Genomic DNA, 22,214 nt, shown 5'->3' on the forward strand with positions numbered 1-22,214 from the left:
CAGGTAGGTGGGTAGGCAGGCAAGGTACCTCCGTAGGGGCTGGGCTATAAGTACTAGAGAGTATCGCCCAGGTAACAAGCACAGGGCCATTGTCCAGAGTGCCCAGTTTGGCATGTTCACTCCAAGGCAAATCGTTCGAGCGAATCATATCCAAACGGCTCTCGCCATCACTGGAAAATGGGTTTGATCTATGCGAGTTGGTCGCACAAGGTGCTACAAGCACTGCATGCATTATCATCACCTGGATAGCGATCGCGTTGGTCTGCGGACTCTACCTGTCATACATGGAGGTAGGTACGGAGTACGCCTGGAGCTTTGTGAGAATGTTTGGTGGCACCGTCTAAAACTGGAGATAAAGGACCGGGGCCAATCACAACAGAGCTCTGAGGGCGATTTCAAATAAGTACTCTACGCTACTTAGCTCTTGAAGTGGGAACAACTTCAGAAGCGCCTACTCTGTTGTACGTTGATAGTACTGGCTTAGGCGAATATACGCCGGGCCTGAACTAGAAAGAACTCATCCAATTTAGACCTTCAAGACGAATCATGCTCAAGAATATGCTAATATAACAGACATGGATATCAGTACAATAGGGCTGGGCCCTGTAGGTTTTTGTATATCATTTTCACATACTCGGGTCGCCTAACTCAACCTTTAACCGGTGACCTTGTAGATGGCCTCGGCCAGTCTCTTGACGTTGCCCGAGGTGATACCGGCGACCGAGATACGACCGTCCTTGGTGGCATAAACGGAGTGCTAAGGTCATGTCAGTGAGTTGGGTCAGTTTTAGCGATCCCATGGGTGCTTACCTCCTTGGCCAGAACTTCCATCTGCTCGGGCTTCAGGCCAGTGTAGGCGAACATGCCAATCTATCACAAATCAGCATTGGTTCAATCTTGTGAGCATAAAGAACAGCTTTCTCACCTGGCTGGTGATGTGCGACCAGTCGTGCTTGCTGCCAAGGTCCTCCAGATTCTTCTTGAGGAGAGCACGCATCTCAATGATACGGTCGGCCATGCCCTTGACCTCGCCCAGCCACTGCTGGTTGAGCTCGGGGTCATTCATAATGGTAGAGGCGATGCGAGCACCGTGGACGGGAGGGTTGGAGTAGAAGGGACGGATGAGGATCTTGATCTGCGAGTCGACACGCTTCTTCTCCTCAGCAGATTCGCAGACGAGAGAGAAAGCACCAACACGTTCGCCGTAGAGACCCTGGTAGTTCAACATGGTCAGTCCCTGAAATGTTTTCATGAGGTCGAGCAGCCCGAGCTTACCATGTTCTTGGCGAAACTCTGGCACAGAGCAATGTTGTGACCCTCCTTGACGAAGTGTCTAGGGGCGAAAGCATCACGGTCCGCGTTACCACTGGCAAAGCCCTGGTAGGCCATATCAAAGAAAGCGAAGTGGCCCTTCTCCTTCATGACATCGCTAATCTGGCGCCACTGGTCCTGGGTGGGATCAACACCGGTGGGGTTGTGAGCACAGGCGTGCAACAGGATGATGCTGTTGTTGGGAGCGGCCTTGATGTCAGCGATGAGGCCCTCGAAGTCAAGGCCAATAGTGTCCTTGTTGTAGTAACGGTAGGAGGCGACCTCCATTCCGGAGTCCTTGAAGACGGCGGCATGGTTGGCCCAGCTGGGAGTGGGAAGGTAGATCTTCTTAGCGTGAGGGTAGAAGCGCTGCAGGAAAGCACCTCCGATTCTCAGGGCACCGGTACCGGAAATGGTCTGAGTGATAACAAGACGGTCCTCCTTGATGACGGCGGAGTCGCTGCCATAGGCCAGCTCCGCAGCAGCCTTTGTAAAGGAAGGAATACCAGTGATACCAGCATATTCTTTGTCGAGACGCGACGCAACGACCTTGTCTTCGGCAGCGCGAACCGAGGGCAGAACATATGGCTTGCCCTTGTCATCACCTATTCATTCCGAAAACAGAAAATCAGTCGTTGCATGAAACAGTTGGCATCAATTAAGCCATTAAGAAAGCTTGAGCGATTCAAGTCACGAATAGTACGTACGGTAAGCACCAACACCAAGGTTGATCTTCTCCTTGAAGGTATCGGCCTTGAAAGCCTCGGTGATACCGAGGATAGCGTCCTGGAATCATCCCATTACGTTAACAATGACCCACAGAGCGACTTCTCGGACAACAGAGTGTATTACCGGAGGACCCTGAGGGACATTGGACCAGGCAGAGGCATGTCTGGCACCGATGACCACGGTGCGCATGCTCGCCTCACGCGAAGCAGCCTGGCGGCTGGCGACTCTAAGAGTGGACAACATTGCGGTGTCAAGGGCGCTAATTCAGAAATCTAAGATGTAGAACTAGAAGCTCAAGAGGTCCTCGAGGGAGAAGTAGTGGGGAGAATCAAGGAGAAAAGTAGGAAAGAAGAAGGGAAAAGGTCAAAAAGGACAACGATTGGAGATCAATCCTAATAAGAGTCAAGAGTAGCAGATCCGAGTCGGAGATACAGCGGGTGAGTTTGTGTATTTTTTTGACTCATGTGAATAACCATAGGGAAATTCCGGGGACAAAAGCGGCTGATTCGGATTGGTCACTTTCTCCGCATCGCGGTTAAATTGGGTTCTGCTTGAGGTACCTTACTTTTGTTACCTAGGTAGGCCCTCCGGTACTAGTACATCCTGTTTGAAGGCATTGAGGGGCCTAAACATGACTACGAAGAGCTATAACCACGGGAGCCTAACTAATCTTCATGAGAGTGACTGATCCTCAAGTATTACCTTGTTGTTTGATCTATCATTTGTACAAGGTATAAAGGAATCACGTGAGTGTATTGATTTCCTTGTTTCTAAGGTAGACACCGGGACCGAATGCTCCGTAATATATATCAAAACAGCAGTCTTGGATTGTCTCTGGTCAGCGGGAGATTTCGTAAATCCCTCTTATGTGAGACCATAAACGAAAATGAGACTTGATGACGCTAGCAAAGCAACAATTTCTTGATATCGAAGTGTCTATAATAATGGTGATATTCATCAATCATGGTGCCATCTCCTCACCTCCATTCCCGATGGCCGCCCTCCGGTGAACTGATTGAGCATGTCGGCCCACTGGCTGGAGCCTGAGGCACTGCTAGACTGGCCGGACCTGCCTGTGCTTCCCCTCACGAGAATTGGGGTAAATGGAGTTGCTCACCAATTATCTAGACCTTAGAGAAGCTGCAAGTTACACGTTATAACTGGCGTCTATACTTGGTTTTTGCGACATACTCCGCTGCGGGTGGAATTATTTCCTTTTTTGGAACATACTTCATATTGCTCTTCTACAGCGTACGCAGGTCAAACTAGTCAATACCTGTAGAAGAGCGAGAAGGACTGCTGAGCTGCTGTGGATGGTCGGTTAAATTCCGCCCCAAACGCCAGACTGTCACTCGGGATGTTACACTACTCCCGAGGAGATCCAGATCTATCCAGATAGGGCTGATACCCAAGTTGAGCTATGTATTGCAAGCCCCTACGTATTCAGGACTTCCTTCCAGTGGCAATGTGGTACACCAACTTCCTTAAACACCTTGAATATACTCAATCAATGAACCGTATGTCCAAAACGAGCAAATAATGGCGTACGAGGGATCCTTTCGTCTTATGAGCTTCATGGTATATTCAGGTAGCCTATAGATGCTAAAACCATACATCATCATTAAGAATTGCATATGATACGAGAAAGTGGGCGAGTTCCGGAGAACTCATCCTAATCTCACACCAGCTTGACGGTTTTTCCGAGCCGTGGCCCCCATAGCATTGTTCATGCCAGTGTGTTGACTGCTGTCCAAAGCGCTCATGGCTTCGCGTTTCTTCTCCTCTTCAATCTTCTTCAACCGTTTCTCAGTCTTCATCCTGCCGCTGCCCTTGCCGTGGAACTGGTGACTAAGATGCTTGAAAGCTTCCTTTTGGTTCATCAAACGACCAAATTCGTCAACGTACTTGAGTTGTACGTCGGGCTTATATTCCTTGTTGAAGACTTCAGCCATGTGTCGTGCATCTTGTTGGTCACGTTGCTTGTTCTCCCACCGCGCGTATTCTTCACGCTCGCGGGCCGACATCCGATCGAGTTTACCGGAGGCTCGGTCGCGTTCACGCTGTTGCCGAGCTCGTTTCTCGGCCTCCGTTTCAAGGTGAGTCTTCTCGTGCAGGAAACGCTGACGAGCCCGCAGGAGCGCGTTGTGCTCAACAGCATCGGAGGGTTTGACCAGCCCGCGTTGCTTGAGCATATTCAATGTGGCACCGAGCCCTTGATCCAATGTAGTTTCTTCCTCCAGTCCGGTTCCGGAGATTTGCTGGAGCTGAGAACCTTCCCTCTTGATGCGTTCCTTGAGGTCTTCTTCGTCTTCAATATCATTGTACGAACGCTCCATATCCACGTCAGTGTCATCGTCGGCCGGTTCTTCCTTGATCCTCTCGACTGATTCTTCCTTGATACTCTCGGCAGGTGTCGTTGTTCGTCGTCTCTCGCGGCGCTCTGGAAGGATCGGCCTCTGCAGATTGGAAACAAATTCTGATGTTTCATCTATGACCAAGCCAGGCTCCTCAACCTCTTCATTCTCTGCGTCCATTGGCGTTTGCGACTCCTCTCTGAGCTGTCGTGCGATATCCTCGGGTCGCACTTTCTGCCGCTTCTTAAATGCAGCCCTTCTCTGGCGTGTAAGAGAGGCTTGTAGATCGTCATCATCGACAAACGATACGTTCTCACTGCTCTCCCATTTTGGAGGAGCCGGCGCGGGCACTCCGTTGCTGGCATCGACTTCCATAGCCCCGTTTTGCGTCGACTCAGTCGTAGGAAATATATCATCTTCGTCAACCGGTCTCTGTCTGGTTGCCTTGACCTTCTTTTTCTTCGGCTTCTTGATTTTAATCTCGCTCATATCCATGTAATCAGAAACCGGAGCTGTCTCAATTGCACCAAGGTCGAGGCTGACGAGATTCTGCTTGAGCCTGTCCGATACCTCTTGTCGCTTAGCCTCTCGTTCTTCGACTGTAGACCCTTGAGCGTCAAGCGTGAAGCGTTTCCGCTTCTTGCCTTCAATCTCTTCGTCATATTGCGCGAGTATGCCGGTATTCTCTTCGGTGGGATCGTAAACAGGTTTCCGCTTTTTCAATTCCAGCCTTTCCGCCACCTTCTCTTTTTCTCTCAGACTGACGTCTTCCAGCTCATCGCCCTCCTCCTCGTTCTCATCTATAGTCGTATCTTTGAGTGTAAGAACATGTTCTTCTCCTTCTTCGAACTCGCCGACCTCATGTCCAACTTTCAGCCCAGCCAAATCCGCCGTGGAGTATTCCGCAGCACGCTCACGTTCCTCTAGTTCTTGAGCGAGTTTGAGGGCGCGTTCCTTTTCGATCTTCTTCTGTCGCTTCTTCGCCTGCAGCAACCAGGTCTTCGTGTCCATATCCACATCGCCAGACTCTCCGAGCGTAGGGCCTTCGAGCATCCGAGCGCGCTGAGCAGCATCACGAGCCTTCTTGATCGCAGCATTTTTTGCCTCTCGTCTCCGCTTCGCCTCGGTCTCCTCTTGAAGTTTCTTCCAGTTCTCCGAGGCAAGCGCTTGCCTCGATTCGAGAGTGCTTCCGGCATCTTCTTCGGATGCAGAGCCCTCTCTTGTTTCTTTAAACACTGGACCGGAGGTGGCGTCGGCACCAGGGACGGGGAGGGGTTTGAGCCCAAGGGCGACTCGGATTTTGTTATTCTGCTCAATCGAAAGAGCGTCCGCCATCTTGGGCGATTTAAAATCAAGTTTGTCGGGATCGGCCAGGAAGTGTGTTGGTGATGTCAGGTCTCGCAGACTGGCATGGATGGTTGGCTTGACTGTTGATAGATTGCCTCCAACCGCAGGCCTTGAGTTCCATTGCCATTACATAATCACATCCAGTCTCGGTAAGGCTTAGCGCGGCAAAATCTTAGCGCGCACTTGGCGCCAACATAAAAAGCCAGGAAATTTTCCAAGATCTTTCTTCTCTTTTTCTTTTTTCCTCACCAATTGAACAAACACGGATCTGTGTCCAGCGATCCTGAGCATGGAGCTGTTCCTCTTCACGGAGGAGCTGCCTCTGTGTCTCGGTTGATTGCTGGACAGTTCGACGACTTAAGGAGCCATTCCCTCGTGGATGGTTTTTATTTCCGGTCGACAGATCTCAGATCGAATGCTGGCATTAGGATCCCTTGGTCTTGAGCTCCCGATAGGTGAGCTCGGCTGGAGGGCCTAGTTGCCAGCGGCGTCATATTCCTGATCCCTTTACCGATTTGGCCGTCGGCTTGTGAGGTTAGGGAAAAACCATGACTAGCCAACATACCTTTTGCTACTTAATTGCGCAGTATTATTCTGTAGGATCTGTGTAGACTGAATGAACTACAAGAGATGGTCTCGTAAATACTACGAACCTGGCATCGCATGGATTGTATATCGCGACGTACTTCGTAATTCCAGAAACTCGCTGGTTGAGGCGTTCGCGAATTCTACATTCACATACATACATACACAGTACGTCCCGTTATCGCCATCTGCATTTACAACAGCTTTAGATGCCCCGTCACTTGATCCACCACACTCTTTGGCCCCAAAACTCCAAGTACCGTCCTGCTTCCGCTGGCGATCTGTGTCCGTCCAGCATCCTGGATCACGCGAGCGCAGAGGCCTAAGCTCATCGCCTGTGCTTGCAGCAACTGTAATTCCTCCTCCGACTTTGTCTGCAAGGCGATCTTTGCTTGTCCCTGTTGTTCCCATCTCCGCAGGACAGGTGACTGTGGATTATGCGCAATGAGGTATTTGTAGCAGGCGAGCGTTGCATGCGAGCACTGGGCGGCGATTTTGCCTATGTTAAGCGTATCGTGTTAGCTGTATTCATTTGCACTCACGGGCTGGATCTCAAAAACCAAGCCTGAGCGGGGAAGCACAAGGGAAGGATTTACCCTTGGTCATGCCCAGATCCGTCCGCACAACCAGCACAAGCTTCACTTCCTCGTTGTTGTCGAAATTGGCTAGCTCGCCACCATCGCCTTCCTCCTCGCTATCATCTTCGTAGTCTTCGTCTTCATCGGAGGAATGCTGCGGGACCTTCACATTGTAGCTGTTGGGCCAGCCTTCCTTCTCTTTGGCCGAGGAAAATAGTCCCAATGAGGCGCCCTGTCCAATGAAGTAACCAGTGATGCCAGCGAGGATCGCTGTAGCTATCACATATGCTGTGGTGGAGGGAGGGACCCGGTCTAACTCGGCCATCTTCTTTATTTTTGGAAGTGCAAGGGTGGAAGAAGCCGTTGGGGTATTTTCCCTCAGTGTTCTAGCTTGTCCTAGTGGTAAACTAAGATCCGATCTGAGCTCCGGTAGCCGCCACAGTCAATCAGTCAGCTACTTCCATAAGGTACCCTTAAAGTCGTCATATCTTCAATCATCTATCCCACAATCTAAAGGCACATAATAAACTTCTCTAATCAAGAATTCATTTAAAGCAAATAATAATTGATCGATGACAATTTTTCCCCCCAACCAGCTTTAACCTTAGCATACCATGAGGCAAGCTGGAGACTGTAGAAATGCACCAACAAGATCCAAAGCAGCGTAACCAAGATTATAATTCCTCAAAAGAAACCGCTATTGCATTATATATACATTCCCGACAGTGCTGCGATTAGAGAACAACATCACCGTCATCTTCTAGTTGGGGCGAGCTCCCGCGTTGCCCATTCGGCGGCTCCTGTTTGGGATTAGCCTAAACCAGAACAACGGTGAGGAAAGCAAAAAGTGATACTTACATCAGAGTTCGGCTAGCAAAGCTGATGAAGATCATGAAGAGCCAACTGGGGATAATGCTGAAACCGTGGATGATATAGCCCAGGGGGACAAGAAGGTTGTTCTGGGCTAGCCAGCCGTCCGTTGGGTGGAGGGCACCTTCGTAAGCGGGTTCCTTCTTGTAGGTCTTCTCGGAATGAATCTTGTAGATGTCCTGGGCCGTCACAGTTGTCGAGTTCAGATACACGACGTGGAGAGGTGTCGCAGCACGACTCTCGCCAAGTTGAGCTTGAGGAACCTCGAAGTACCAAACGGAGGGAGCGCCTGCAGACCATGTGGAGCACAGGAGCTGGTCCGATTCGCAGTTCAGATAACCAAGATTAGGGGAGGCAGGGTCTGCGGAGAACAGGAGAAGAGATTCCTTCGAAGTAAGAGGATTAGCCATAGGTTCTCGGGGTACTCGCATCTTCTACTACCCCTGTCTGAGTCCTTACATTGAAAGCTTTGTCCGCGTTTCCGCAACGACCGAAACATGTCTTGTTACCACCAGTAATGTACAGCAGCCAGTCTTGGGGCTCGGAAGATGGCTCCAAGAGAGCCTGCCAGTTGCTCATGTTAAAAGGGGTGACCGTGACAGCCTTCTGTTGGACCTTCTGTTCGACGACCTTCTCGACCGTAGGAACGACAGGAGTCGCGGTTGGCAGGTAAGACTTGGCCTTGTTGAACCATCCCTGAACTCGATCCGCAAGGGGAACCTGCTCTTGCGCCACAGCAAGGGCTGGGAGGATAACGAGAGCTTGAATGAATCGCATGGTGCAGCTAGCAGTCATGACGCGTGTCAGCAACAGTCGGAAGAGGTGCTATTTAGTGAGCATATCTATATTGAAATCGAACGAACCTGAACTGGTTACAATGACGATAAGCGCACTTTGGATTGAATGGACGGTCTGAAAGGCCAAAGTACGGACAGCAGGTAGCTAGGAAGGCGGGCTCCTGAGTTGTGAAAGAAGTGAAACAGCCACGAAGGATGGAAGTAATTTAGTCTCCGCGATTGGCGACAGCTGGCCTAAGCGTCGGGAGACCCGACTTGTCAATGCTAGCGGGGAGCAGCTTTCCGGTGCAGTTAAGTAGATGTTCTAAAGCGCAAAGGGGTCGATTTGATTGATGAAATGTTTAATGGCATAATTTATTGTGCCATATATAAAGTTGAACCAACTGGAAAAAGATGCCTCTACATCACTGTCGCAAGGACTTTCGTGTTTGTTTATATGATGTCTTGGGGATGCCATTGATTATGTCACCCTGATATAGTTCGCTCCTTCTCGACCCTACCAACAAGATCGTCTGTCTGATGTTTCTGGCTGTCTGAAGTTTGTGCTCCAGCAACACTTTGAGACAGTAATGACTTGCAACATAGAAGCTGCTGGATACCTGGGCTATAATCCTACGAAAGCTCTAGGTCGAAGGTGTCGGATGTCCTCTATTGTACCTTATGACTCCTTTTATCTTTTGAATCTGCTGAGCCGATGTCGATTGGCCGCGGCTTCCAAAATGGGCACCGTTCAGTTCATATAGTAGCTCCTCCTTAAGTTCTCGTAGTAGAACTGCATTGATTGTCTCGTCCTCACAAAACCTGTGTGGCTCAGAGGATCCTTCTAGCCATTGACTTGCATCACAGAATCATAGTTTTTATCAGACGCACCCTGTATCGACGACGGAGTCAAAAGTATTGATCTGCAGCAGACTATCATCTAAGGATCCATCGACAAGTACGGAGATGTGGTGTCATCTTGTTCCCACTTTAGCTCCGATGGCCTGGTGGCTCATAGTAGCGACCTTGATGGGCCACGGGCTCGGTGCTGCGCTAGAAAGAAGAGCGGATTCTTCGATTTTTCATGGTGAGTGGCTTAGTTATACCGATCTGATATATTCCCAATGCTTTCTGAAGCTCACGAACATACTCAAGCAACTGCGACTCTATTGGACGAGGCTCCTTCACAAGAGTCAGGCGACTACACAAATACCTCGTCGTTCTCAGGCGATTTTCCTATCTGTACCGATCTTAATGGTCCAATAGCGCCTTTTTGCCTCCCTAAGGATGGTGCAGATGTTACAGTTGACGCGACGTACTATGTCACATGGAATGCCGACTTCTACCCTCTGAACGCGACGATCACAATCGAGTTGAGATACGCGAACTCTTCTCAGGGAGACTCGGCATTCACGTCTGAAAAGACTGATAACAGTTACGGTTATGTTTCGCTTCCTATGCAGAAGGAATGGCTCCAAGGAAAGCCATACAATGCTCTGACACTCTATCTCATCGAGCTGGATCCTACGTCGGGTAGTCGAGCTAGTGCCCGGCAAGGCCCAACCGTCATACTCCATCCTAAACCAGTTGAACACTACAAGCCTTCCCCTCAGACACCCTTTAATAGGACGGCTCTTCTTATCGGACTTCCAGTCAGCCTTGGTGTTGTCATTGCTGTTGTTGCGGGCCTGGCTTTTGGCATGCGTAAAAGCAGGAGGACCGGGCTGAGAGACGTCGTGGGTGCCCGAGGAAGGGGCTATGGAATTGGGAAATCCAAGAACCAACGCCTTGGGACCAAAAGGGAGATTAATGGGCCGGATTCTTTTGCAGCCTTGAATAAATACAGAGAGGACTCTGGTGAAGGCTTCTCTGAATTCGAGGGTTCAGAGAAGTCTCACGGATTCGAGCGCAGCGGGAGCTTTGCGTGTCGACAAGAGGTATCAAGGCTGAAGACATGGAGCGGTTGATGGGTTCGCATTCTCCGTGATCGCCTTGTGTATGTGAGGGCATTGGGTAGCAAGAGGTGCCGTATCTTCATTTACCTTCGTCTCGACCCTTCGGTCCTGAAAGGACCTATTCACCTTGATGCCTCACAGTAGTTAAGAAGGAGCTCAGGTTCGAAAGTTTATTAAGCGATGGTTGACGTATTTTTACGGGGCAAGGCTGATCCTGTTGTTGTGTTGCTTGAACGGGCGATTCTTGGTATGACCATACTTTGTCTGTCTCTTCATCCTGCTCCACATGCGCATCTGCAATAACATTGAGAGATCCAACTACCTCTCTACTTATGACAGGTGTCATACAGATGGTCATAGGCAACAGTAAGAAAATATAATGTCTTCATGATACATGAGACAAATGCTGTGTAGCGCGGTCTCGGACAGTCGAATTTAGTATGAAGTACCTAGGAGAACCCCTCACTCCGTACGGAGTACTGCATGCTTTGTCCAGTGTGCAGACTGCAGCCATAATAGATTCTAGGACCTGACGCACTATTATCATCTTTATCATTGGATCTTGGTATCAACAAGGGAATAAACTATGACATAAGAGGCTCTGAAGTCTGTACGGTATCTCTCTATATCGAAGTCCTGAATCTCTGATTATCAATTCTCTCTTCTAGACTTTTTCCTTTTTTTGCCTGAATGGATTTTCGATGCTTGGTGAGAAAGTATTCCCATAATTGTTCGCTCGCAGCCGAAGCCGTCCAATCATTCGGTCTCAGTTCAAATCACCTTGGCCGATGTCGGTCCCAAGTTAGTCTGGGTACTCCGCACCAGACTTGCTGCTCTTCATCACCGAGAAATTCGTTTCAACGCACAGGTAATCACACAGATGATGTTAAATCAACATGACGGTAATTTCTTCTGAAATAGACGATCCATCACCTTCAGTCAAGAGACAAGTGGCGACATACGTACATTCCTTCCATGGCTTGCGTAGCATGTACCTTGCTGATAGCTGATTTGCGACCACTAGTATTACCACCAAGAAATGAGTAATCAATGGGGAAAGATCTTCAAATGATGGAGCAATCAGGATTCTGGTTGCGCTGAGAGAAGCAGAAAGCAGAATAACATTGGTCTGGCGGAGAAAATCCCCACACAAGCCCATATTCAGAATCTCAGATAACCAGAGATCATACAGTAGTCGTTCAAGTCTCTCCAACACTCGGCGTGTGAAATTTTCTTCGTTGCCGCTCAAAAGTGCCCAGCGAGTCCGAGTCCGCTTCCCCCTCCGAGTCATAGTCATCCTTTCCAGACCGCCCGCCCTCATAAACTCCACCTACTTTTTCTCTTGCATTGTATGACTCTTACCTCCTAGTACTAAACTTATAAACCCTGAAATTCTTTGAACATCACCAGTGTCAGTTCCTTGTTTTACCTCCATTCCACTTATTGTCAATTGTTACCTAACCTTTGATCCGTCATACAGCCAATCTCGTTCACCCCGACATTGTAATAGAAATCACCCCGCTATCAATTGACAAAATGTGCCCCGGTGCAGACAATGAGCCCAATGGGCACACCAACGGCGCCAATGGCACCGGTATTTCACCTGGAGACAGAAATATCGTACTTGATCCAGACTAATCTCCTTTCTTCCCAGTTGCTCACCCCGGCTTCACTGCCGTTGAGACCCGTCAAAACCCTCACCCTTCGGCTGGTCGTAACCCTTACGGCCACAACGTCGGTGTGACCGACTTCCTGAGCAATGTCTCTCGTTTCAAGATCATTGAGAGTACCCTTCGTGAAGGTGAACAATTTGCCAACGCCTTCTTCGACACCGAGAAGAAGATTGAGATTGCCAAGGCCCTGGATGATTTCGGTGTCGACTACGTGAGTCATAGCCGGCTGGAGTCCACATGTTGCTGGAAGATGTGCACTGACCAAGACATGCAATATAGATTGAGCTCACCAGCCCCTGTGCTTCCGAGCAGTCAAGAAAGGACTGCGAGGCTATCTGCAAGCTTGGCCTGAAGGCCAAGGTACGTTCGCTTCCCTGATCCTGATCTCAACTCGCATCAGTCTAAAGTGTCGTTGCTACAGATCCTCACACACATCAGATGTCACATGGACGACGCCAGAGTTGCTGTCGAGACCGGTGTTGACGGAGTGTAAGTGGACCTACCAACGGTTGGCAATCATGGCTGAATTCTAACTTCTTTTATACAGTGACGTCGTTATCGGAACCTCGTCATATCTCCGGGAGCACTCCCACGGCAAGGACATGACCTATATCAAGAACACCGCCATTGAAGTCATCGAATTTGTCAAGTCCAAGGGCATTGAGATCCGGTTCTCCAGCGAGGACTCCTTCCGTTCTGACCTCGTTGACCTGCTGTCCATTTATTCCGCTGTCGACAAGGTCGGCGTTAACCGTGTTGGTATCGCCGACACTGTCGGTTGCGCTTCGCCTCGTCAGGTTTACGAACTCGTCCGTGTGTTGAGGGGTGTTGTTAGCTGTGACATTGAAACCCACTTCCACAATGACACCGGATGTGCCATCGCTAACGCTTACTGCGCCTTGGAGGCTGGTGCCACTCACATCGATACCTCTGTGCTTGGTATCGGTGAGCGTAACGGTATCACTCCACTTGGTGGTCTCATGGCCCGTATGATGGTCGCCGACCCCGAATACGTCAAGGGCAAGTACAAGCTCGAGAAGCTCAAGGACATTGAGGATCTCGTTGCCGCTGCCGTTGAAGTCAACATTCCCTTCAACAACTACATCACTGGTTTCTGCGCTTTCACCCACAAGGCCGGTATCCACGCCAAGGCCATCCTCAACAACCCCAGCACATACGAGATTATCAACCCTGCCGATTTCGGTATGACCAGATACGTTCACTTTGCTTCGCGCTTGACGGGCTGGAACGCTATCAAGTCTCGTGCTCAGCAGCTCAACATTGAGATGACCGATGCTCAGTACAAGGAGTGCACTGCCAAGATCAAGGCTCTTGCTGATATCCGTCCCATTGCCGTTGACGACGCTGACAGCATCATCCGTGCCTACTATCGCAACCTCAAGTCAGGCGAGAACAAGCCTCTTCTTGACCTCACAGCTGAAGAGCAAGCTCAATTCGCTGCCAAGGAGAAGGAGCTTGCTGGCTCGGGTGTTATTGCTTAAGCAATACGCCATTTGTATTCCACATTGTTCGATTCCATCTTTGTCGGTTGAATTGACCTGTTCATTTGTTTAGAATTTTGACTCCCTGTTTTTCTCTCAGCGTTTCACAACAAGGAAGCTCTGGATTTCCTCCCGTCATGATCTGATGTTTTATTTCTTCTTTTGGTATGTCACGGTATGTCTTGGGATGTTCATATTTACGCGGGGTTTCCAAAAGTCTTCCTTTTGTCCCTCGAAAAAAAAGGGGAGATTGGTGTTAAGGAGAGCGTTGTTCTCTAAGCTGTATATAGCTAGCAGGCCGTTCCAAGGTCAAATGCATTATCATTTCTAGTGTCATCCTCTCGTTGAGAGTACCATTCTCAAGCTTACATGGTAGGGAAGGCCCCACTAGTGTCTCTTCAAGTTGATGCTCTCTTGATATTGGGAATAGCTAGGTTGCCATTGCCCATGTATGATGTGCCTTTCCCCAATCTGCAGAGTGGCGGAGAATTTCAGATCGATCGCGGTTGCTCGATCCGAAGTGATGATTGATGTTGCATTTGCCATATTATTTGGCAGGATTAACATGTGGAAGATGAACCGAGGCAGCTTCGACTGGCGCTCTTTTTAGTCTCCGCTGTCAACTTCCCAGAATCTCCGATTTAGCCACGCTCTCCTCCAGTTAGTTAATCCACCACCGTCATCACTTACCTAGACGTGACCTATCCTCACGCATTCTCTTCTGGTTCCTAAAAGTCTGCAAAATGGCTTCCTCGCTTCTTCCTGTTGCCTTGCAGAACAAACTGCTTGGCTACAGCAGGGCTCCCAATGCGCAGTTGGCGGCCTTGAACTTCGACCTGTAAGTGGACGAATCAACCCATCATTCCTGGACCCCCGCCCATAGGGAAGATCATGGAGCGACCGTTCTGAGCATTGACATCCAAACTCTAACACGGTGGATACGCGAACTACAGACTTCGGAATATTATCTTTATCCTTTTTCTATTGCGTTATGTTCGCAAAACCTATTACTCTCTCCGCGGCTATGGCATCATTGGCAGCATCCGTAATGTCTACGCTTCAATTCGGCTGTTCTTCTATTCCGTATTCCTGCGTACCCCCGGGGTACGTGGCCAGGTCGATAAGCAGGTTTCAACGGCGATCGAGAATCTTGAGAACAAACTAGTAGCCAGTGGCCCCGGTGTCACTAGGTATCTGACTCTCCCCCAGACAGGGTGGACGCCAGAGCAGATTCGCGCCGAACTCGATAAACTGGCGAACATGGAGCATACCCGCTGGGAGGATGGACGAGTCAGTGGAGCTGTCTACCATGGTGGTCAGGACCTGTTGAAGCTTCAAACGGAGGCCTTTGGGCAGTTTGGCGTCGCGAATCCCATCCACCCAGATGTTTTCCCTGGCGTTCGCAAGATGGAGGCTGAGGTGGTTGCCATGGTAAGTTTTCGCCGGTTATTTGGATGATGTGCTTGTCTAATATGGAGTATTTGTAGGTCCTCGCCTTGTTTAATGCTCCTTCGGATGGCGCCGGTGTCACTACCAGCGGAGGTACCGAAAGTATTCTTATGGCCTGCTTGGCAGCTAGACAGAAGGCATTCACAGAACGGGGAGTAAGGGAGCCTGAAATGTGAGCCGTGTACTATGCCTCGGACTGCTGAGTGGGTAGAGTTGCTAACATTCATTGTAGAATTATTCCAGACACGGCCCATGCTGCATTCTACAAGGCTTGCAATTACTTTGGAATGAAGCTTCATCGGGTTCCCTGCCCAGCTCCTGAGTACAAGGTTGATATTGCTGCTGTGCGGCGCCTAATCAATCCCAATACTGTTCTTCTGGTTGGCTCCGCGCCCAATTTCCCTCATGGAATCGTCGACGATATCCCTGCTCTATCCCGACTTGCAACTAAATACAAGATTCCTCTTCATGTCGACTGTTGTCTGGGCTCCTTTGTCATTGCATTCCTTAAGAAGGCCGGTTTTCCCTCCCCTTATGAGGAAGAAGGAGGCTTCGATTTCCGCCTTCCGGGCGTAACTAGTATTAGTGTGGACACACACAAGTACGGTTTCGCACCCAAAGGCAATTCCGTGCTCCTTTACCGCAACAAGACATACCGCAGCTATCAGTACTTTATTTATCCTGATTGGTCCGGCGGTGTGTATGCATCTCCTTCCGTGGCAGGATCTCGGCCAGGTGCTCTGATTGCAGGTTGCTGGACCAGTCTGATGAGCGTTGGTGAGACTGGCTACATCAACAGCTGCCTTGAAATCATAGGAGCGGCGAAGAAGTTTGAAGCGTCAATCAAAGAACATCCAGTTCTGTCCAAGCATCTCGGTATCATTGGGAAGCCTATGGTCAGCGTGGTCGCGTTCCAGAGTGAAAACGGTGGCATTGATATCTACGACGTTGCCGATGGTCTGTCAGCCAAAGGCTGGCACCTAAATGCTCTCCAGTCTCCCCCCGCAATCCACGTGGCATTCACAATTCCGACAGCGGCTGCAGTCGAAAAGTTGACCACTGACTTGGTCGAGACGGTGGAGAAAGAGCTAGAGAAGGCCGAGGAGAGGAAGCGGCAGGGCAAGTCGTATGTGCTCAAGCGTGGCGAAACATCCGCACTGTATGGTGTTGCTGGCAGCATTCCCGATAAGAGCATTGTCAGCCGTCTTGCTGAAGGCTTCCTGGACACCCTGTATAAAGCCTAAAAGATCCATGCTTGATTGGATGGTCGCCATGGGTTTCGCAAGTCGCTCGACGTTGAATCGTTTCCTCACCCGTAAAGTTCCAATTCTATGAGATATTGGGTTCCTGATTAAATGATATAGCTACGGCAGTGGCGTTTTAAGGCGTTCAAGCAGGTTACTGTTCATACATTATATAGTTGTACAAATTGTTCTTCTTGTCAGACCTTCGAAAATAAGTAACATAACACCAAGACAATAAGAAAATGGAGAAAGACGACCAATTTTGACATCCTGGTATAACAATGCTGGCACAAGATAAGTATAATACATGAATCGTTGAAAGGACGATACAGGGCTGTGTTGGCCATGTGAACGAACATGGCTAGGTTTGAGAGGAAGTGTAGATGAGATATAAACGTTCTTTCAAGTCGCAAGAGGGTGTTCAAGCATCAGTACTCTAGGCACTGGAGCTTCCATGCAGAATGATTGCATCGAAGATGTTAAACCACCGTCTCAAAGGTGTACACATGTGCTTGGGAAACCGATATCCTCACACGAAACAACCGGAAGCATCCCAGCCGGTTCACATGGCCGAGAAACAAGAGCAACAAGTTGGTAGTAAGCCTCGCATTCTATGCCGACCGATTCTCGCTAAATTCTTCATTCGATGCCTTCTCGACATAGTAGCCCGGGTCCGGCCTCCGTTCAGCACGAACTTCTTCCTTTGTGAGCCGCCTGTCGACTTCTTGAACCTCCACAAGTTCCTTGACCTTCATGATCTGACCAGCTACTGATGGCGATACTGGGTGGAAGACCGTCGCCATGCGCTTTTTAAGTCCGAGGGCCTTAAGGACGTCTGTTGTTCGTCGGGGGAGACCGATGGCGGAGCGGAGGAGGGTGACGCGGAAGTAGCTCATGTTGACTGGTATATGAGTCTCTGTCGGGTCGTCGGTTTTGGAGTGTTGGAATCAATTGGCTTCTGTCTGCTGTCTCTGCTTGTAGTTGCGGTGTTCGGATATGAGGTGTAACAATCGACTTGGGGAATTTTCTCTCGACGAAAGCCCCGACAACTCAAGAATCGCAATGGGCAGTATATGCGAGGAATGAATGAAGTCGTCAAATTGGCATAAAGAGACTTACACTCGACGCCCGCTCAATTATCTCGATTAGCTTGGTGTCTTTGTCCGCGAAATGGCCGGATTTTCTTTTGCTGGTATGGTCGGTCAGCCAGGCGGAGAGTCACGTGCATTCTGTTCTGCCGGTGCCTTCAAGCGGCCGGCGGGTGGAATCCACGGGGAAGCTTGACGGTGTAGCTTAGGTGTACCTCCGTCATTTGCATTCATCAGAGCGCCGTGTCTACCTTATGGGCTGCTGCTGGGAATTGCGTCCAGCAATCGGCAAACTGGGTATGGAAATCGACACAGGAGCTGTCGATTTCGTAATCTAGGGATTTGTCGGTCGAAACGGTCGACTTCCTTTCGGACAGACGCCCTGTGCTATAAACGCTCCGCGCATTATCCTTCGCTACGTTTGTCTCGGGCGCTGCATTGGCTCTATCTACTCCTGTATTATTGGACGTGCCCTTCTGCTGAGGTTGCTCAGTCTCTAAGGTGACATTCGGTGCGATTCACGCGCAGCTCTATCCTTCCAGCACCTCGCAGGAGCAAAAACATCGCATAGAGGGCGCACTCTGACATCTAATAATAACTTCTCAATTACGTATTTGGCAACATGGCGCGAGAAGGAGACTCAGATGGCACATTGGCCATGCCCCGGCTAGACGAAATATTGCGCCACCCAGAAGACCTGGATAAGATTGCAGGATTGAAAGCCGAATATACACGAAAGAAGGGAGCAGTTGACTCACAGCTCCGGGAAGGTCTCCGGCATCAATTGGAAACGGTTCAACGAAGTATAAATGCCTTGACTGAGGGCCAGCGACAGGTCACGAAGACGAGAGACGAACTTCAGACTATAGACAAGCTGTGCGCGGAATCACAAACGAGCGTCGAGGACTTTTCGCGAATTGATAAATTGGCCAAAGTACAGCGGAACTTCGAAGCAACCCTGATGATGAAGAAGGGCTTGGAGAACTTCAGTACCGATCTTGCGGAGGTCGAGGAACTTTTGCGACAGGACGACGAGGATCTCGAGAATCAGCCGAATTTGTTACGGGTACACATGCAGATCTCGCGGTTGAGAGATTTTCGAGACGAGGCAATGGACCAGATTCGCAAGGCTCAGGATCCGAGCAGCGAAGCGACGCTGGCGGACTACTTCCAAGGCCTGGATTCTGTCATTGATTGGTTTGATGAGCATCTCGGAACTGCTTGTATGAATCTCATCCCGCTAGTGCAGTCAGACAACCGGAGTATGGTTGTCCGGCTGGGTGTGATTGTCATGACTGAGGAGAAGAATGACGCGACGGTGCGCGCTCTTCAGGAGGCACAAAAGGATCATCAGGACCTGGCAGGCCGGTTTAAGTCCATGAACATCGGTCCTAAAACAGTTCGCGGCTACAAAGAGAAACTCTTGCAAGCAATCGAGCTGTATGCGGAGAACCAGTTTCAGGAAACTAAGGAGGCGTTTCTGGGCGATCCTGAGAACCTGGATAAGAGCTTCAAGTGGTACTTCAACGACCTCTTTTCTGTTCAACAAGGCATGCAAGCACTGCTTCCGAAAAAGTGGAAGATTTACAAAACATATACGAATATTTATCACCGAATGATGCATGATTTTCTTATCGAGCTCATTAATGACCCTGAGTTACCGGCAGACAACTTGCTTGCGATTCTTCACTGGAGCGAAAAGTATTATAAGAAAATGAAAAAGCTCGGCTGGAAGCAATCCGAGCTCCAACCGAACATTCTTGACGACCGTGAGCCTGAGCTCATCCGACAGTGGCAAAACATCATCATCAAAGCTGTGGAGGAATGGATGGATCGTATTACCGAAACAGACAGGAAAGGGCTCGTCGAGCGCATTCCAGATTCCCTCGACACCAACGCAGAAGGATATTTCCGTACAAAGACCCTTCCAGATATGTGGCGTATGCTGCACGAACAGATTGTGGCTTCTGGTGCTTCCTCTCGAACAGATGTTGTAGAAGGCATCATTGATGCCATGTTCCGAGTGCTCAAGAGTCGCCAAACCACCTGGCAAACGCTCATTGACGAGGAATGTGCGAGATATAAGGCGGTGGGCGGCGACCAACTCGAAGGCCTCCAGCTATTGCAAGATTGGCTCATTGCCGTTGCCAACGATCAGATCGCCTGCATTGACGACAATGACGAGTCGGGCCAGCTGGGATACTTGAGCAAATTCAAGCGTGATTTCGAGCCATCCGTGGATCCGAAGTATATGGCCTCACGAGCCATACCTGAACTCGACGCTCTGCGGGACGGCTATGTGGACTTGAGTACGTATTGTCTCACTCAGTTCGTCGAACTGGTCTTCACTGTCGACTTCCGCACCACTATTCCAGACTTCTTCACCCAAAAATGGTATGGCGACTTTGCCATCAAGCGAATCACCTCAACTTTTGAGGACTACATGACAGATTACTCTGCCGTTCTGCATCCTTCCCTGACCGACATCCTGGTTGAAGAACTGTCCGACGAACTCCTGATCCGATATCTATCATCGGTCCGCAACAAGGGTGTCAAGTTCAAGCGGCACGTCGATCCGTACACCGACAAATTCAAAGACGACGTCCTTACAGTCTTTGCTTTCTTCCAGAAATACCCCGACTCTTTTGCTTCGATCAAGCAGAAGTGGCGGCTAGTTGATTGGCTTCTCCGTCTGCTCGAAGCAGAGAAAGGTCCGGCTCTGGTTGCAGTTTACGAGGACTTCAAAACGGATTACTGGGATCTACAGCTGTCATGGGTTGAAGCAGTGCTGAGGACTAGGGATGATTTCGAGAGAAGCATGATCAGCGCCATCAAAACAAAGGCGGCGGAATTGTCAATAGAGAGGGGTACAGAGACGCTCATGAGTCGCGTGCGATGATGCTGTTGGTTTGCCAGGCTAAGTTGAAGGCATTGAAGGCGTTTGTTCTTTTCCCATTCTATGGTGGCACTGTGACTTGTCATCTGTCATTGGATCTCTCGGGGAGATTTCCCTCCAGCGAGGCGTTTTGGTGTCTTTTTTGTTCGAGGGTAAATACCTCAGGCACGGATCCTCGACTGTCAGCACGACAGGAGATTCCTCTAATGAGCATGCCATGATTATAGTATATATAGAGGGGATTCGAATGCTCTAGATTTTAACGCCGCCCTCGACACTCCCATCGCTGCTGCCGCAGTCATTAGATTCTTGGTTATCCTGATGGCAAGCTTTGCCCTCAGCGACCACTTTTGAGTTCCCCGAAGATGTGAAATCCAGGCTCCTTTCTGCCACAACTCGGTATTTTTCTCCCAAGCGTGCATTCATCCCACTATCGTCAGGATCAAGCTTCTTTGCGCCCATCTCACATATACAGATTGTCTTTAGTGGGAAGTCCTTTGCCCAAACGAAAGGGTATGCGTCTACCCTCTTCATGGATGACATTTTCTGTTTCTTCTCCGGGGGCGAATTGCCAACCTCGTTGCCACTGCCATCTGTACTTCTGGCGGAATTTGACGCACTTTCGGTACCAGTCTCGTTGTTAGCGATTTGTCGCCTTTCTATTTCGTTGGGGTGAGAGGTCACTGTAATGGAAGGAGACCGTGGCGTTGTCCTTTGACCATCGAGGTAATAGTCTCGGTAGTGAGCAAGAATATCCCGTGCATCGAAGGTGTATTGACTGTTTCGGCGGTTACCGCTGTTTTGAGGGCCTCCTCCTCGCCGTCGACCACGGACATAGATAGTGTTGACCACCGTAGCATGAAGGAGAAGCGGTCGAACTTTGAGCTTAGACTTCGTTTGCGCGGCGCTGATGACCGTGGTCGTGATGGGTTCGCGAGTTTGCGAATGTGCTTGTGCGAACTCGTGCGCCAAATCCACGGACATTTCTTGAAGAAGGCTTGTGTGATTCTGGATTGGGGTATCCGTGTGGGGTTGATGGCCTTGATCTAGATTTGGCTCAGCTCGGTGTACTGTACTCGTTGCGTCGCCCGTGTCCATTTCCATGTCTTTGGGCGGCTTCTGGGGCTCATTGTCATCTGAGCCTGGCTTATTCTTGATATGTTCGCCCTGCAAGAATCCTGCTTCTAGGAACTTGTTCCGCAGCAGCACGCAAAAGGGATAGAGGCGAGACGTGGAATCCACAGGAGCGGCATGAAGGACGGTAGCCGCGCGCCCCCTCGGAAGCGCATGTAAGGATTCGAGGGAAATCGTCAATGGTTCGTAGGTGCCACGTGGGACGATGGCGGAAGCAGAGTCACCTTCCTGCTCTAGTCGTCTTGATGGGTGAGTTTCCTCATCCTCTCCCACTGCGCCCGTAAAGTCAGACTGATGTCGAGGCGACAAACTTCTTTTCCGGGACCATTTCGATTTCTTCGCAATCTCCTCTGCCTCATGCATAATGGACGCCAAATCGAGTGAGTGGAAGAACTCGACTGCTTCTTCCAGCCGTTCTTTCGTAGGAAGACTCATCACCCCGAGTGTGAGATGGAGAGTGCCGACGGGACGCACCGCGCCATCAGGGATGAGCGGCCGTTCGGCGGAAACTTGCTGTTTTACGGAGCCATTCTCATCTGACTGCGAGACCAACGGAATGGCAGCTTTGAATGTAGACAAAGAAGATTCCAGCTGAGGTAGGGAGATGTCGTTCACCAGCGGAAGGCACAGAAAGTGTGTCAGAGGAGGCCTCTTTTCCCTCTTAGGGAAAGTCCATGGTGCTCCATTTCTCCTCTTCTCGGACATGTTCCAATGATAAAGACG

At 49.9% G+C, this 22,214-nt stretch overlaps 10 protein-coding genes across 10 annotated transcripts; 4 read left to right on the forward strand and 6 right to left on the reverse strand.

Annotated features, from left to right (window-relative positions):
• Positions 1–655: 655 nt before the first annotated feature.
• On the reverse strand, positions 656–2,283 carry ALT_5515 (aspartate aminotransferase; the record flags this gene model as incomplete). The annotated part of the gene is made up of 6 exons (XM_033554727.2): positions 656–757; positions 811–870; positions 926–1,213; positions 1,276–1,916; positions 2,019–2,097; positions 2,164–2,283. The coding sequence occupies 6 exons, from the start codon at positions 2,281–2,283 to the stop codon at positions 656–658; spliced, it is 1,290 nt and encodes a 429-aa protein (XP_033410618.1).
• A 1,424-nt stretch (positions 2,284–3,707) lies between these two features.
• Positions 3,708–5,729, reverse strand: ALT_5516 (U4/U6-U5 snRNP complex subunit SNU66; the record flags this gene model as incomplete). Its single annotated transcript, XM_033554726.2, has 1 exon — positions 3,708–5,729. The coding sequence occupies one exon, from the start codon at positions 5,727–5,729 to the stop codon at positions 3,708–3,710; it is 2,022 nt and encodes a 673-aa protein (XP_033410617.1).
• A 791-nt stretch (positions 5,730–6,520) lies between these two features.
• Positions 6,521–7,229, reverse strand: ALT_5517 (aminoacyl-tRNA hydrolase PTH2; the record flags this gene model as incomplete). The annotated part of the gene is made up of 2 exons (XM_033554725.1): positions 6,521–6,825; positions 6,923–7,229. 2 exons carry the CDS (start codon positions 7,227–7,229, stop codon positions 6,521–6,523), a joined length of 612 nt encoding a protein of 203 aa, XP_033410616.1.
• A 435-nt stretch (positions 7,230–7,664) lies between these two features.
• Positions 7,665–8,569, reverse strand: ALT_5518 (uncharacterized protein; the record flags this gene model as incomplete). Its single annotated transcript, XM_033554724.2, has 3 exons — positions 7,665–7,704; positions 7,763–8,160; positions 8,234–8,569. 3 exons carry the CDS (start codon positions 8,567–8,569, stop codon positions 7,665–7,667), a joined length of 774 nt encoding a protein of 257 aa, XP_033410615.2.
• A 1,105-nt stretch (positions 8,570–9,674) lies between these two features.
• ALT_5519 (DUF4448 domain-containing protein) lies at positions 9,675–10,517 on the forward strand (the record flags this gene model as incomplete). Its single annotated transcript, XM_033554723.1, has 1 exon — positions 9,675–10,517. One exon carries the CDS (start codon positions 9,675–9,677, stop codon positions 10,515–10,517), a length of 843 nt encoding a protein of 280 aa, XP_033410614.1.
• Positions 10,518–12,041: 1,524 nt separating this feature from the next.
• hcsA (homocitrate synthase) lies at positions 12,042–13,680 on the forward strand (the record flags this gene model as incomplete). The annotated part of the gene is made up of 5 exons (XM_033554722.1): positions 12,042–12,099; positions 12,160–12,389; positions 12,458–12,538; positions 12,600–12,667; positions 12,726–13,680. The coding sequence occupies 5 exons, from the start codon at positions 12,042–12,044 to the stop codon at positions 13,678–13,680; spliced, it is 1,392 nt and encodes a 463-aa protein (XP_033410613.1).
• Positions 13,681–14,423: 743 nt separating this feature from the next.
• On the forward strand, positions 14,424–16,373 carry ALT_5521 (sphinganine-1-phosphate aldolase DPL1; the record flags this gene model as incomplete). The annotated part of the gene is made up of 4 exons (XM_033554721.2): positions 14,424–14,518; positions 14,634–15,111; positions 15,168–15,301; positions 15,362–16,373. 4 exons carry the CDS (start codon positions 14,424–14,426, stop codon positions 16,371–16,373), a joined length of 1,719 nt encoding a protein of 572 aa, XP_033410612.1.
• Positions 16,374–16,984: 611 nt separating this feature from the next.
• Positions 16,985–17,269, reverse strand: ALT_5522 (mitochondrial 54S ribosomal protein uL30m; the record flags this gene model as incomplete). Its single annotated transcript, XM_033554720.1, has 1 exon — positions 16,985–17,269. The coding sequence occupies one exon, from the start codon at positions 17,267–17,269 to the stop codon at positions 16,985–16,987; it is 285 nt and encodes a 94-aa protein (XP_033410611.1).
• Positions 17,270–18,083: 814 nt separating this feature from the next.
• ALT_5523 (SNARE-binding exocyst subunit SEC6) lies at positions 18,084–20,360 on the forward strand (the record flags this gene model as incomplete). The annotated part of the gene is made up of 1 exon (XM_033554719.1): positions 18,084–20,360. The coding sequence occupies one exon, from the start codon at positions 18,084–18,086 to the stop codon at positions 20,358–20,360; it is 2,277 nt and encodes a 758-aa protein (XP_033410610.1).
• Positions 20,361–20,609: 249 nt separating this feature from the next.
• ALT_5524 (uncharacterized protein) lies at positions 20,610–22,196 on the reverse strand (the record flags this gene model as incomplete). Its single annotated transcript, XM_033554718.1, has 1 exon — positions 20,610–22,196. One exon carries the CDS (start codon positions 22,194–22,196, stop codon positions 20,610–20,612), a length of 1,587 nt encoding a protein of 528 aa, XP_033410609.1.
• Between the last annotated feature and the right edge of the window lie 18 nt (positions 22,197–22,214).

This window comes from Aspergillus lentulus (assembly GCF_001445615.1).
Source record: "Aspergillus lentulus DNA, contig: Alt09, strain: IFM 54703, whole genome shotgun sequence".
In the NCBI taxonomy this organism is placed as follows: Eukaryota; Fungi; Ascomycota; class Eurotiomycetes; order Eurotiales; family Aspergillaceae; genus Aspergillus; species Aspergillus lentulus.